The 16,924-nt window shown below is 39.3% G+C and overlaps 1 protein-coding gene across 1 annotated transcript; it reads right to left on the reverse strand.

Moving 5' to 3' along the window:
- Window positions 1-7,373: 7,373 nt before the first annotated feature.
- On the reverse strand, window positions 7,374-14,337 carry LOC146621121 (aquaporin-3-like). The gene is made up of 6 exons (XM_085367228.1): window positions 14,156-14,337; window positions 10,212-10,338; window positions 9,936-10,073; window positions 8,305-8,420; window positions 7,994-8,211; window positions 7,374-7,901 (listed from the first exon to the last, which is right to left on the reverse strand). Exons 1-6 carry the CDS (start codon window positions 14,261-14,263, stop codon window positions 7,691-7,693), a joined length of 918 nt encoding a protein of 305 aa, XP_085223354.1. The 5' UTR covers window positions 14,264-14,337; the 3' UTR covers window positions 7,374-7,690.
- Window positions 14,338-16,924: the final 2,587 nt, after the last annotated feature.

Raw genomic sequence — 16,924 nt, forward strand, 5'->3', positions numbered from 1 at the left:
GTCTTTATAGGTGGTGGCTGGTGGTGACATGCATGAAAAAGAGGTGTGTGAGAGAGTTAGTCAGCACTTTCAGTACCTGGAGGATTACCAGTTTTCACAGGTTTTATTATATAATTCATTTTTTTACTTGGTTGTTTTGAAGCAATGGAGCTCTTCAAACTTCTGCAATGTAACATATTTGTATTTGTTAGTGCTGGTTGAAAAAACAGAGCACCATCAAAACGGTTGCAATATTTAACACAATACAGGATTTATGGTACCTGGCTTTGGATAAACGATAGATGATTGGTGGAACATAAAACCATTTGCTTTTCATCCCATATTGATTATATCACATCAGACAGTAAAAAAAAGATGACACAACAATTCATGACACCACTGCACATTTAAAAAAAAAAGCAGATTATATAAATACTAATGAGCCATTAGACCAGGGGTGGGGAACTCCAGGGCTGGTCAACACACCTGAATCAAATGCTTAGTTCATTACCAGGCCTCTGGAGAACTCCAAAACATGTCGAGGAGGTAATTTGGTAATTTGAATCAGCTGTGTTGGACAGTGTTTCCATACTGTCCACACCAGTTCACCAGTTCATTTCACACCTGTCTATGATTAGAAAATAGGAGACGATTAGAAGGAAGGAACAGAAACAGCTATAAAGAAATGTTCACATGTGGCTTCTTCTTTGAATGACAGACCTTTAACCTGAATTTGTGGTTGGCAAACTGTGTGATTTCTGCAAATGATCCTAAACCCATGTAGTGATTATCGTGACAACACCATGCCTGTTTTTGATGCAATACAATCTGAGGGACGGAGGATCATGTATTGATTTAGATTTCTCATATTCTTGGTAACTTTTGATATATTTACAGTAGATAATGAACTAAAACTTGTCAGAATTTTTCCATGGTGGAACATTATGTTTTTTAGATGCCATTATTGAACCTCCGCCTAAGATGTTCATGACCTAGTCTTGCTAACCTGTTGCCAATTATCCTAGTTAGTTGCAAAATCTCTCTCCAGATATTTCTATTTAGTACCATTTACTTATCGAGTCTTTTTTCTTACCCCCATCCCAACCTTTCTGAGACAGGCTGTTCCCATTAAGTTACAAAGGAGCTAATATTTTCTAATTGAATAGTAAAATGTCTCATTTAATATAAATGTAAACATTTTAAACATAAATTTGCTTTCTGTGTTTTATTGTGACTAATTCATGGTTGTATGATATTTGTGAATCATTGCATTTTATTTCTATTTGCATTTTACACATCATCCCAACATTTTTTGCAGATTTAAAACTGGATATTCCAAATACATAGACACACTACACACACACACACACATTGTTCACTTTGATACTAATTGTGATTTACAGGCAAAACACAAGGCTTCAAATATTTTAAGATTACACACTGAAATACTGCTGAGTTTTAAATGTGCTTTGTGCTGCATTTTAGGTATCTGGGTTATTGCATTTTCCATAGCCTTTAAATATTCTGTTGTTGATGATCATGTGGAGAAATAAATCACTGAATCACAGGTTAGCCTTGGCCAAAGTATTGAAGTACTATAACCTCTGGAGCTTTAGGGTATATAGCATTTATCACACATGGCCTGCACATGGTACCAACATGTTCCATACTACGCATAGCAAAACAGACCATAAGTGTCTGTTCATGTGTGAAAACATTTTTATTGCTCAAACATAGAGTGCAAGTTCTTTGAACTTACCCGGGGAATTCATATAGTGTTCTTACTTTGTTTACTTCTTCTTTGCTTTAATCCATACTGACAGACATTATGATATTAGGTTAAAACATCTGTGTATTTGTCAATGTCTCTGATATCTGTATTTCATCTTTCCTGTGAAAAAATGTTGTCTAGCTGGTAAGTCTAGCCAGCTGCAAATGCTTTGATAAAACTCCAGCATGAGCAAATAGTGTGGCTTAAAGGATATAATGGGGATTCAATAGGTACATTCGGTACCAAACCATGTAATAATGAATGAATATACTTGGTATGTGAAATGTTATATTGAAAGTATTATATTGTTTTAGCATGAAAACATTCTGTTTTGGGTAGAAGGGTTCCTTCTTTAACTCGAGCTTTCACTGGCGGTAGATGTAATACTAAAAGCTTATGTGTCTCACCTCTATGATTACTCCAAAACTTCTTGTAAGGTAGAAGACCTGCTAGAACAAGCAGCATTTTTATGGCCAGTAAAAGCAGGTTTTTTTTTTTTCATGGACAAATAAATGTGATCTTTTGCTTGGATTCATTTGGTGACGCTGAAGATGTATAAAAGTTTTTATACTTGATTTGTATCCACTGCTAAGAATTGTGGCAACTAGAAAACCTCACGAGCACCTCTTCAAATCTAAGGGATGGTAACATTTAATGTTTAAATGTTTTCATTTTTAAGTTTCAGAGCTATGATGTCCAGCTATCATTTTAAGAAGAAAGAGCAGCATTGAGAGCGCACTCAGTGTTCTGATAATAAAATTGCAATGTTTATTTTACCAGTGTTTCCTAGATCACTAGATTAATGATTTTCTGCTGGATTAATCTCATCTTTTTGCCACAGTTATAGACTTTTGTATATACACTACCAGTCAAAGGTTTTAGAACACCCCAATTTTTCCAGTCTTTTTTTAATTGAAAATTCTGCAGATTAATGTCTCTAATGAAAGCATGATACAAATAAGCAATTGGAGTTTAAAAAAAAAAGAAATTGCTGAATCAATTTATAGACCAAAATGTATTCTAAACTTTTGACAGATCAAAGTAGCCACCTTTGGCAGAAATAACAGCTGAACACACCCGTGGCTTTCGTTCTACAATAGAAATCAAATATTCTTCAGAAAGTTCTTCCGACATGTGTTGCAGAAGTTCCCATAAACGTGTGGCACTTGTAGGTTGCTTTGCTTTCACTCTTCTGTCCATTTCATCCTAAACCAGCTCGATGGGGTTTAAGTCTGGAGACTGTGCTAGACACTCCATCTTTTCAAACTTACCATCTTGTTCTCTTTTCCTGAGGTAATTCTGGCTTAGCTTGGACTTTGGGTCATTATCTTGCTTTAGGATGAACCTCTGACCAAGTAGGTGCATACCAGAGGGTATTGCATGGCAATGCAGAATGCCGCAGTAGCCATTTTGGTTCAGGGTGCCTCTGACTCTGTACAAGACAATGACCCTGAATCCAGCAAAACAGCCCCAAACCATCACACTCGTCCTGTCAAACCTGCAACTTAAAGTCTTCTCCTCACAGTTGAACCTGAGACTTGTTTACTATGACCACTATTAAACTGTGCTTGAAAGTGTTGCCCTGTGAGCCACCTATCACGCAAGCTGTTAACTCTCAGAAACTTGTCCTCTGATTCAGTTGTGGCTTTGTATTATCAGTTGTGGCTTCCTGTCAGAGTTTGGACCAGTTTCTGAGTGCCTTTGATGGTGAAGGAAATTGTACTGACACCTTGAATTTGGCAGTTTCTCTTTAGGAAAGACCTACATTTTTAAGTGTTATGATGGTGTGTCTCTCTTCCATTGTTACTTGCCTCTTTCCTGCAATACAATACTGTTCACCTGATGCTCACAAGGGTATGGTACCACAGTCTGTTCCAACACTGCTTTTGTGCAGACAAGAGGGGGTTGTAAGTAATCCAGAAAAGTTGGAACACCTGTAGGAATTAGTAGCGCCAGCTTTCAAGGTTCGATCAACCATTGCTGCAGAACAGCTTTAAATTGTTAACCCATTTTGTGTTCCCTGTAAAAGGTCTTTTGTATAGTTTGGACATGTACAGAATTTTTCACTTTTAACGTTACTTTTTTTTAAACCTCTGGCAGTTCACCACTTCCCTTTGTACCATTTCAAGCTATTCACTGGACTTAAACAAGTTGAATTGTAATAAATAACTGGAAAAAATTGGGGCATGTAGTGTACATTTTATCAAAATCTCTGGTGTAGATCGCCCTCCTAGGGATTAGTTTGTGTTGAAGAAGAGTCATGTGATGCATGAAAGGCACCTTATGAGCGCAAAGAGTGTCTGAAACGGAAAAAGCAACATAAGAAAGCTGATAACGGCTGTTGTCATAATAGTTATTTCCAACTGTGAAGCCAGCTAATGCAGAAACCCCCCCCCCAAAAAAAACAGGCCGACTCAATAAAATTCAGATGTTAACATCTGTCATTAAGACAGAAAAAAGAAAAAGGTATAAACCTATCCATTTGAAAATATAGGCTGTTTTCAGGAAGGAAAAACTCCCTTTTAACAGGAAGAAACCTCTGGCAGAACCAGGCTCAGGAAGGGGCGGGCCATCTGCCACGACTCGTTGGGGTGAGAGAAGGAAAACAGGAGAAAGACATGCTGTGGAAGGGAGTCAGAGATTAATAACAAGTATGATTCAATGCAGAGAGGTCTGTTAAGACATAGTGAGTGAGAAAGGTGACTGAAAAAGAAAATTCAATGCATCACGGGCATCCCCCAGCAGCCTACACCTATTGCAGCATAACTAAAGGAGGATTCAGGGTCACCTGATCCAGCCCTAACTAAAGAGCAAAGTGCTCTAATGGGGTTATGTGGTACTATAAGGTCATTAAGATAAGATGGGGCATGATTATTTAAGACGTTGTACAGTGTTATTACAAAAGTATGAGCACCCTTGATAATTTTCATGATTTTCCTTCATAAATCATCGGTTGTTTGGATCAGCAATTTCATTTAAATAATAATAATAATAATAATAATAATAATAATAATAATAATAATAATAATAATAATAATAATAATAATAATTTGACAGGTTTGATGGTTTCATGGATAGCCTGCTTTAAGTCACACCATAGATTTTCAATAATATTCAGGTCTGGGGACTGAGACGGCCATTCCAGAATGTTGTACTTGTTCCTCTGCATGAATGCCTTAGTAGATTTTGAGCAGTGTTTAGGGTCATTGTCTTGTTGAAATATCCAGCCATGGCGCAACTTCAACTTTGTCACTGATTCTTGAACATTGTTCTCAAGAATCTGCTGATATCAACTGGAATCCATGCGACCCTCAACTTTAACAAGATTCCCAGTACCTGCACTGGGCACACAGCCCCACAGCATGATGGAACCGCCACCACATTTTACTGTGGGCAGCAAGTGTTTCTCTTGGAAAGCTGTGTTCTGTTTCCACCACGTGTATGGCCTCGTGTTATGCCCAAATAACTCTAGTTTCATCAGTCCACAGCACCTTATTCCAAAATGAAGCTTGTGCAAATGTGCTTTAGCATACCTCAAGCGACTCTGTGGCATGTGTGCAGAAAAGGCTTCTTCTGCATTACTCTCCCGTACAGAATCTCCTTGTGCAAAGTGCGCTGAATAGTTTAACGATGCACAGTGACACCATCTGCAGGAAGATGATGTTGCAGGTCTTTGGAGCTGGTGTGTGGGTTGACTATGACTGTTCTCATCATCATTTGCCTCTGCTTATCTAAGATTTAGGCCTTAGAACCGTCCCTGTGGTCTTCCATTTCCTCACTATGTTGCTCACAGAATTAAGAAGCAGAAAATCAGAGTTCATCTGGGTCTTTATGTCTTTACGACATTCCTGCAGTTTAACTAATTGGTGTGTGTTATCTGTCTTCATCGTAAGATAAAGTTGAGTGTAAACTGCATAGCAGTGAAAATGTATGCTATGCCTTCTAATGATGCTGCCTAAGGGAAGCATGTATAATGTAAACAGAACTGGTCCTAGCACTGAACCCTGTGGAACTCCATAATTAACCTTAGTGAGTGAAGAGAGAAAATACAATCCTAAAGGCAGAAAAAGCACAAACAAGCACAAATTCTGCTGGTTGAGCAGCGACTGAGTTTGATTCCCTAACCCGGGCCTTAAATATTTTAATGTATATGGGTTGTGTGTCTGAGGTGGGGTTCATTTTGAACTGTTTTTATTTTATCAAGTATTGTTTAACTTTTGTAGTTTTTGTTAAGGAACGGTTGTTAGGTAAATTGTGAAAGGATTTTGTTAATATTAAGTTTAACGTATAATTTATCCTTTTTTTGTGTATAAACCTGCTGATTTCGTCCCTTTTGCTTCCAGGCTGAGAGCTGAAGGTGGTGGAGGGTTTCCCAGCTGACTTTTATTATGTGCTGTGTGTGTGGTTGGTGCCAGATTCTCTTCGCAGTTGAGTGCATGCTCACAAGTGTCTGGGGTGATCTATTTATCTTTTTTATTTGTTGAAATCGTCTCCCCGTCAAGTTGACCATCCTCAGTTCTGAACACCAACCCCCATTCCCGTTATGGTTGAATGTGTAGAGTTTTAAAAAAAAGTTTTCTTTGAGTAACGAAGTATAACTTTTAATTGTGAAATCACATCTCCTGCCTCATATTAGTGGAACAAACCTGTGTACCTTACTGGTGTTAGTACTTATTTCTTTGGGTGAAATTCCAAAGGTGGCGTTGTTGGTAGCCCTAGCTATAGTGAAAACAGTGAGTATGAAGGGCAAAGTACTGAATTACTCTTTTATACATTGCTCCCACAATTGTTCATTATTGTAAGATATATATTTAGTTTGTCAGAAGGGGATAGGCGCAAGCTAGTCTGTCTGAGAAGTGAACCTTTATGTGTCACTTTAGCTTATTTTTATGACAATGTTTTGTACTTTTTATCTCATGTAATCAGAGTACAGTCACGTTCAGAAATGAGAAGCACTTCTGACAAACAGGAAAAAGGAATATCAGGAGAGTAACATGAACCACACTTACGTTATGCAAAAACAAAAAGGAGAACTTTACTGCAATCATTCAAAAGCATTTCCCCTCAACCTACATACAAAATTTAAAGAGTCACTGTCCAGTCTGGCACCTAGTAAAGGACAAAAAGGATATAAAAAACACACTCATCAATAGACACCGATGAACGTAGGCAATATGTTTCTATGAAATAAGACTTTTTTTCACACTAGTTTCAAGCATGGAAATGGAATTTAATATCTTTAAATAACATTTATTTAGAAAATTTGGTCAAAAATGAAACACGTGTGGATATAAGAAAGAAGCAGATTTAGTTACTTCAAGATTGTCTTTGTAAAGGGTAGAAAGATTATATCCCTATAACCCTCGCTACAATCTCTCTACCCAAGATAACAGAGGCAACAGTTTGCACAGGTATGATAATGTCACTGAGTGGCGCCTACATTAAGTGAAATGTACTACTTTCATTATATAGACAAGATAGACAAATGTTTGAACATGCTTATGTTTGATTGTTTTAATATCCCACTGAAATGGGCTGAGAAAAGCACAGAACAGGATTTTTAAAAATATTTTAATCTAACTAAGTATATACAGAATATAAAGTATGTAAAACTCCATAAAAAGATTATCTAAAATTAAATTGGTGTAAAGCATACAATACTGTTAAGTCTGGTGTTGTAGATACTAAAATCTGAAAGTTCATGTCATAAAAGAATTAATGTAATTCTTTGCTTCTGAATTCATATTTAAATTCACACAGTCAGTCTCTAAACTATGACACATAAACATGCAACTGTACAGAAGGTAACCTGACATCTATCTGGGGAGAAGTCCCAACAGAAACAATTGTTTGAGAACAATAGCTGTGTCAGGAGGTAAGTGAGGGTGGGATACTATGTATTTAGTGCATGTTTTTTTTAAGTGACATCTCTCTAACGGACTAACACTCATTTCTTTCTTTCACAGCCTCTCTGGAGTTGTCTTTGGAAGTCACATTGGTGAGTCGGACAGTCTCCTGCTCTGTGCTCTCTTTCCTGTCACGTACTTCCCCTTCCATGTGGAAACCAACCATCAGCTGGTATATCATTACACCAATGAAGGTACCGAGGAATGGAGCAAAAACAGGGACCAGGAACCAGCCTTGTCTAACCCTGGACAGAGACAGAATAAGAGTTAGTAAGTGTTAGTAGGGATCACTGTAAAGGCAATGTGAAGGAAAAGTAGTTCAAATCTGTCCACTGACGTGAAAACCTCACTCCCCCAACCAGCTATAGCGGTGAAAAGACGTGGTCCGAGGTCTCTGGCAGGATTCACTGCATAGCCAGAATTAAAGCCCATAGACAATCCAATGACCAGAACCACAAATCCCACAGTGAAGGCCTCCAGCCCTTGGGGGATAGGGTTGTTGTGAGGATCCACAATGGCCAGAATGCAAACTATCAGTGCTGCTGTGCCAATAATCTGTGTGGTAAAAATGAAATGTAAGAGGGAATCCCATCTATATTCTGTTCTTAAAATTTGTGTATAAAACCAGTTTGCATTTCAAAAGACTACCTGATCAAAGAAACCGTTGACAAGGGTGAGATGGTTTCCAGGATAAGTAGCAAAGATGCCAGCTGTGGCGTCAGGTCCAGTCACATTAAAACTTGCAGGATGGTCCCACAGGGCATCTAATGGGATCCAAATAATAAGATGTTTTTTTTTTTTAATTATTGCTGTTGTTGCTGCTTAAATAATAAGATATGATAATTATATACACTCAACAAAAATATAAACGCAACACCTTTGTTACTGCTCCCATTCCCCATGGGATGGACGTAGAGACCTAAAATTCATTCCAGATACACAATATAACCATCCCTCCCAAACAGTGGTCACAAATCAGTCCAAATGTGTGGTAGTGGGCACATCTGCCATATTGAGATAATCCATCCCACCTCACAGGTGTGCCACATCAGGATGCTGATCTGACATCATGAGTAGTGCACAGGTGTACCTCAGACTGCCCACAACAAAAGGCCACCCTGGAATGTGCAGTTTTTTGCGCTATTGGGGGTCTGGGGACCCAGAACCGGTCAGTATCTGGTGTGACCACCATTTGCCTCATGCAGTGCAACACATGGTCGCATGGAGTCTATCAGATTGTCAATTGTGGCCTGTGGAATGTTGGTCCACTCCACTTCAATGGCTGTGCGAGGTTGTTGGATATTCGTGGGAACTGGTACACGCTGTCGTATACGCCGGTCAAGCACATCCCGAACATGCTCAATGGGTGACATGTCCGGTGAGTATGCTGGCCATGCAAGAACTGGGACATTCTCAGCTGCCATCTGCCCTGAACAATGTGAACCATGATTCATCCGTGAAGCGCACACCTCTCCAACGTGCCAGACGCCATCGAATGTGAGCATTAGCCCACACATGTCTGTTACGTCGACGAGCTGGAGTCAGGTCAAGACCCCGATGAGGACGACGGGCATGCAGTTGAGCGTCCCTGAGACGGTTTCTGACAGTTTGTGCAGAAATTGTTTGGTTGTGCAAACCAATTGTTCCAGCAGCTGTCTGGGTGGCTGGTCTCAGACGATCTTGGAGGTGAACCTGCTGGATGTGGAGGTCCTGGGCTGGTGTGGTTACACGAGGTCTGCGGTTGTGAGGCCGGTTGGATGTGCTGCCATATTCTCTGAAACGCCTGTGGAGACGGCTTATGGTTGAGAAATGAACATTCAATGCACGGGCGACAGATCTGGTTGACATTCCTGCTGTCAGCATGCCAATTGCACGCTCCCTCATTGCTTGTGGCATCTGTGGCATTTTGCTGTGAGTCAAAACTGCACATTCCAGGGTGGCCTTTTGTTGTGGGCAGTCTGAGGTACACCTGTGCACTACTCATGATGTCAGATCAGCATCCTGATGTGGCACACCTGTGAGGTGGGATGGATTATCTCAATATGGCAGATGTGCCCACTACCACACATTTGGACTGATTTGTGACCACTGTTTGGGAGGGATGGTTATATTGTGTATCTGGAATGAATTTTAGGTCTCTACGTCCATCCCATGGGGAATGGGAGCAGTAACAAAGGTGTTGCGTTTATATTTTTGTTGAGTGTATATATATATTGTATATTTATCTAATAATTATATAATAAGATAATTCTGACTCATCACTAGAAGTCTTCACTTACCATAGTACATGCCAAAAATAATAGCAGCACCAAAGAAAGCACCAATTGTCTGAAAGAGGAAGTACATGGGAAACTTTCTCCAGCGCTCTCTTCCAAGCAGACACAAGGCAAAAGTTACTGCTGGGTTGAGATGGCCGCCTGCAAATGCAGATGTTGACATTATGTCAGTGTGTGCAGTCCATAATCACACAAAATCACAGCCTTGCCTAAAGTAAAACAAAAAAAGCTCTAAATACATGTTACATAACATAAACATCAATAAATCAGTTTGCTTACCTGATATTTGGCCACAGACCAAGATGCCTAACGTAGCAGCAAAGCCGAAGGCAAAGTTGACAGTAAGGAACATACCATGGGAACCACCGCTCAACACCAACTGGGCCACAGAACCGCAGCCAAACATCTGGAGAGAGAGCAGAGAAATCAAGTTCAATTGGGTCCCAATAAATGAATACATTAGTTTTTGGTTGTTTCTCGTGTAGAACAGTTAATATAATGAAAAATTCAATGTGTGTTTTTGTTTAAATGGGTCTATTTAAATTTGACTAAATGTTTTCTGTCCGTTTGTTGCATTGACTTTTGTTTGAAATGAAGAAAACCTTTCCAATTGCTCTGAGAAATGCATTCTGCATATCAAGACTTTACAAAGTTTTGTGTACGACATCAACCATACTCAGCATCTCACAATATAAGTATTGTACATTAGAGGCCCTGTTAGTCAGTCAAGGTGAGATTAAAGAATGTGATCATTATTTGTGAGACCTGTAAAACAAAAACCCACTGAATGAGACCTGCTCTGAATGAAATCCATTGTTTTAACAAGGGCAGGCAGGAGAAGACTACACTACATGTACAGAAAGGTCAGTATGTTGACCTTGATCGGAGGGGAACTGTCATTATTCCCAAGTGATTTATCCAAGAAGGGGGAAAAACAAGTCCTAATCCACTTGGAAAGAGGATAAAGATGGTTTGGGAACATTTTTCTTTATCAACAGCACTAGGGTGAGGTGTTCCGGGCACGTCCCACCGGGAGGAGGCCCTGGGGCAGACCAAGGACGCACTGGAGAGATTATATCCCTCAGATGGCCAGGGAACGCCTTGATGTTCCCCTGGATAAGCTGGACGAGGTGGCTGGGGAGAGGGAGGTCTTGCCCCTCCGCTTAGGCTGGTGCCCCTTGCGACCTGGCCCCAGATAAGTGGAAGAAGATGGATGGATGGCTGGATGGAACAGCACCAAACAGGATATGTCAAACTGTGTGTTCAGAGTACCTCGTGATTATATTTGTGCATATATCCATGAGTGTTCTTTGGATGTGCTTGTAAGTGTAGTATGTAAGCGTCCATGCTTAGGCTTCTGTGCTCTAAGCCCCATGAAGAGGATTCTTTTCACTGAGATCAGATGATGTTGAGGTTAGTCTGAGGGAACCGCCTTTAGAGGGACTGGCGCCTGAGGAGTGCTCATTATCACTGTGCTCAGTGTAAACTCTCCTCCTACGATGAGACCAGCCGTTGCTGGAAAAATAGGATATAGCTGAGTCTTATGCTAGAATTGTGCTTAGCTGTTTTATTTTTAGGAGTGTGAACAAAGTCTTTTTGATACTTCTTAATGTCATAGGCACTGGATTACAAATGATCAGCCATTAGCTTGTGAGTGTCCATTTCCTGATTTAGATCGCATTCCACCAGAAAGGTCTCATTTAAATCTGATACTAAATTTGGACACAGGGAGAGCTACTTCCAGCTTGCAGAAGCACTTCTAGAAGTGCTCATATTCAGTGATTCTGTGCTCTTTTCACAAATTACAGTTACTTCATATGTTTCTGTCATAATGTAGCTTAACTGCAACCTAGCAACAAACATTCAAGTTGCCGATTCAGCATTTCATACATCTATAGTGCCAAATGTTAGCACAGTCAGGGAGCTTATAAAAGAACTGCAGAGCAGTCAGCCAACTGAAACAGACACTTAGGATTTGTCTGGGAGTGAGAGGCCTGAAACCGGTCTCTGTGGGATCTTTTTAAAATCAGGATGAAGAGCCTTAGAGGAATTCCAACAGCTACTCTCCAGATGAAAGCAGACTGCTTTTGAAGTGGAAAATGGATTCCACCTTCACATGGGTTTAGCACACCAGTGGCAACCAAAGACACAATCTGCTGCTGTGAGAGGATTTTTATGAAATCAAGTATAATCAAGTGTGCCTTATAATCGAGTGTTCATATATTTTCACATAACCAAGCTTATTGTTAAAGAGAACATAATGCATTCCTTACTTTAGTGTCTGAGATGTTTGACAAGTATACAAGTATGTATTCTTTAACCCAGTGTGTGTGATGTCAGATAAGTGTGATATACTTCTATGTTTTTATTCTTAGTTTGTGTGCAGAGGTCAGATAAGCTTAGGTAATGTCTGGCCTTTTCCCTTTCGGTTAAAAGAGGAAGTACTATGTAACCCATTTTGCCTTATAAATAAAGCAACCAGCCTGCACTGAGTGTGTGTGATTTTGCTGAGAGGCACACACCCATGCGCATGTCTTAATACTCTCTGAGTCGGTCTGCAGTGTCTTATTTCTCTTACTTGTGAACAAATGTCTTAACCCCTGACATTTAATTGGTCCTTCGTAGCCGGAGAACTGACTGTTATTTTTAACGTCTAGTTTTCCACAGACGGTCTTCATCGGATCCTGACGTCGTGACGCCTGCGCTGGAAAAGAGTCTGTGCACAGCAAAAGAAAATCCGGGAGCGTGAATTCGATCTCCGGTCAGCGTCTTATACAGGCCTTCACGGCTCCAGGACCCGATGAGCGCCGGATTCAAAAACGCAGCGCCACAGTAAGGTGAATATGAAACACTGCATTCCATCAAGCGTTAAAATACGTTGATATTGAGATTTTCCTTTAAAATAGTGTAAACCTGGTTAGCGCCGACAGATCTCATTCCCACTTTTTCATGCCAAAGAAGGTGTCAAAAAAATGCAAAAAAAAAAAAAACAAATGTCTTAACCCCTGACAGCTGCTGATGCTGCTGCTGCTAAATGGCTTCCAAGGTCAAAGCCAGTTTAGACTCAGTGATGAGGCATTTAAGCACGCTATACTAACAGAAAAGTTACTCAGTCAGTTCATGACATATTTTAAATGCCTTTGACTAGAACTAATTTTTTCCATATGCAATGGTCAATTTGTGAGCAAATCTACCATGAATTTCAGACAATATTAAAACACGCACGGCTGCACACACCCAGTGAGCATGAGTTCATCTGGAGGCATTGAAAATCACAAACAAAAATTAAGAAGAAAGAGGAATTTTTACGCAAGATATTATTGCATAAGAAAAATGTGGCACCTATTATTCTGCCACTGAACGTGTCCTGATGAATAACTTCACCACACCTTTGTGTACTATCAGTAGTCACACCAAGAGTTACACCATTACAGGTCAAATATTTCTAATTTCCCATAATGATTTAACATAGATCAATCCAAAGTGCTCAAAACAAATGTAGATCATATATATGTACATACACGGGATATTTTAATCAGGGGTAGCCTGCTTCTGTGAGTTTATTATCAGGTTATTATCAGGTTTACAGATCACATTGTGCTGCAAGATTAATCATGTTTAGTCATTAAAAGAATACGCTGCCTGCTAGAATTTAAATTATTAACTGTAAAATCCATTTTATTCTTGGCGTCATTTCAAAATAAACAACTTTTAATGGTATACTCTGGAGTCTATATTTCTACAGTATATCTATATATTTCAGTTAGCAAGCAAAAGTTGTCCACCTCACAGTTATTGTTTTGATGCCTATTTTAACCTTTATGTTTGAGACAATGCAAGATAAAATTCTATTTCATCTTTTGTCGGCCTCTGTCTTTAATACTGATACTGAAAACAAAAACAACAATAACAAATGTGCTGTTCCTCATACTGAATTATCATCATTACTTTGCATGTATTAACTTCCATGTTCATGTGCACATATATAACTCCTTTTTATGTGAAGAAAGGGTGAGGTTGCGCCTCTGGGATCCTACACACAAACACACACACACATATATATGTATATAACAGGTGAGCAGGGGTTATTCATAATAGATAGCATTATTTAAAGGATGAATACTGTTTTAATGTTGTGTTGAGATTATACATGAATTCCATGCATACACGCACAGACACAGGTGCACACATTCTTACGCTTCCACACACAAACATGCACTTACCACAAGGATGAGAGTGCCAAGACACTCTGCCAGGGCTTGACGAAGCAGCAGGTTGCGGATCTGGAAGAAGCGGGACAGTTTATCCAGATAATGCTTTTGCCAGCCCATGTCTTCTTGTCACAGGTTGAAGAGACTGTGAGAAATGACACAAACACACACACACACACACACAGTTGGTAGAATTTCCTGAGTGCCTGTGAAGCTGAGAGGACTGAGTTCCTCTTTTATAGCCAATGGTCTCGGATGGCCATTCTGAGCTTGGACCCACCCCTCTATACCCCGCCTCTGTGCTAGCTTGGTTTTGTCACTGACCTGTTCACTCCCTCACCACCTGTCACGCACAAACACCCATACACACACACACACACTCTGTACACCTTTTTTTCTTCCTCAGGACATTTTTGCATTGTAAGGTAAATACTTTAATATTACCTTTACCCTCCTTTACAACCAAAAATAGTCTAACCAAATAAAATGAAGTTATATATTTAAACTTAAATGTATGTTTAAGTTTACTGATGATGCTTGTTCTCTGTCCCTCAGAATTGGGATTAGAAGTACTCACTGTATGAAAAATAAGATATAATTATGTATTTACTAATACGCAGGTATCCTGGGTTTTTTGTTTGATTAAAAAAAGCAAATGTTGGAAAGAATTCCTATTTCCACTCATTGGGAAACAACAAGTGGAAGCAAATCCAAACTTACCTGGTTGCCACAAGAGCCATATAGCATATGGAATGCTATATATATATATATACACATCTTGACAAATGAATCTCCATTATTTTCAAAGCAGTATATTCTGAACCCTAGAGTTCCAGAGTTATCGGAGCACACACACAAATACACACACATGTGTAATTCATGCTGTTTGCCACCAGTACTGGATCATTCCCAGCTAATCACACACATCTTCTCTTCTACTCTTTCTGTCACCTTATTTTGTCTGTGCTTTTCTTATGTTCCTCTTCTGAAACTTCATCACCATACATTATGTCTCCTTTGTCTGGTTAGAAATGTGAGAACATGTGCTCTGTAAGGCCTCAGCTATGCTGGTATCAATAGGAATCTGGATCCCATTCTAAAATACTCATGTTTTTGTCTGTGTGTGTTGTTGATGTTGCCAGTTTTTGCATGATAGTGGAGTCCATCAGCTGGAATTTACCCAAGGACTGCTAAACAAATGTGCACACGTTTATAGACACATAAAACTGCTTATTTAAAATGTCAACTTATGAAAAAAATTCCACTTTCAGGCATACAGAAAACTTTTTCTCCATAATTTATGGAGATGTTATTGTGTAAAAGGCAATCTGAGTCATTGCCAGCCAGATATGTCAACTCGAACATGGTTAAGTCACGTGCAACATTTTACAAGGAACCTTTTTTTGAATAGGAGTAGGCGTCCCCTGAGGAGATTACTGAGGAGAATGCTTCCTAAACCAACTTTGGGGAAAGCAGGATTCTAAAATGGTAGAATTTGATGTAAATTATATGAAGGGAAATTGAAGATTAGCAGGGGGGACTAGATGATTCAGCAGAGAAATTTCTCATTACATTGATATTGACTGGTGTTATTTCTTCTTGTTCTTGTATGTCCCCCTTTTCCACCTGCGTTTTCTACACACATCCACATAGTTTGCTCAAAAACTGTTAATTTTGCTAACAATTAAATGTTATTTGGAGGCTAAAAGAACATCATTTTTGTATGTATTCAGTTCTCAGCTCAAACACAATTTTGAAAGACAGTGGAGCTGCATTTTTCAGCCATGTGGTTTTATCTAACTTTTCCTGGAAGAGTTTGGCTCAGAAACTGGACAGTTAGTGCGAAAGTGAAAAAATGGGGATACCCACAAGAATTTAAGTCCTCTTTTGACATCCTTACAATTAAAACTCTAGTATGATGAGCAGGAGAAAAGGCACAGAAGCTGCCAAGAAATACACAGCCTTTGTCCTGAGTCTTCCCCCCTCACTGTTTATAGGCCCACCAAAAAGAAAATAAGTCGCAGATTTTGGCTGAAAAGGTAGCTCCTTGTACCTTTGGACTCTATTGTATGATTTTTTTTCATGCTGTTCATACTACTGAATTCATCTGACTTCAAAACACTTAAAATATTCTTCTGTCTTCACTTTTCTAAAGCCTGAAAACAGGAGCCCAGAGTGAGTGCAGATGTGGCAAAAATATGTTGCCTACCACAGCTTCACTATTTCAAACTTTTTAACTATTTACTATAAAAACATCTACGCTGATATTATTGAAGTTTTTGATCTGTGGCTCTATGTTCGACGTGTGTGCCAGACGTGTCTCGTGTAGGAGTGGCAATACTGTAGTTGTTTTAGAACCAGAATTCAGTAATATACAGGTTCCCTGTGTTCAGAATACAATGACAGCATCACTATACATTATTCACCTGCTTTGATCAAAACCCAAAGGCAGATGTATGAATTTTTTTCGTCTGTTAGCTCAATAATGAAATCTATTGATCTGAAATCTGGCTTACCATCTGAGAATACATAAAGCAATTAAATACATGGATTTTGTTCATAAATTCTTCATTTATACAGTACTGCGAGAACGTCTTCAGCCACCTCTCGTTTCTTTATACTTTTCTGGGAAAATGGGAAATAGGTGTAGTGATTTACCAAAAAGCATGGGAATACAGCATATGAGGTATGAACAGATTTTCAACAATTCTAATATGTTTGAAAGCCAGTGTTTGGTGTGGCCACCTTTATTCTTCAACATCTGAACTCTCTTTGGCAAGC

This window comes from Diplotaxodon limnothrissa, linkage group LG12 (assembly GCF_057381915.1).
Source record: "Diplotaxodon limnothrissa isolate DT_005_m linkage group LG12, D_limnothrissa_male_GT1.1, whole genome shotgun sequence".
Taxonomy (NCBI): Eukaryota; Metazoa; Chordata; class Actinopteri; order Cichliformes; family Cichlidae; genus Diplotaxodon; species Diplotaxodon limnothrissa.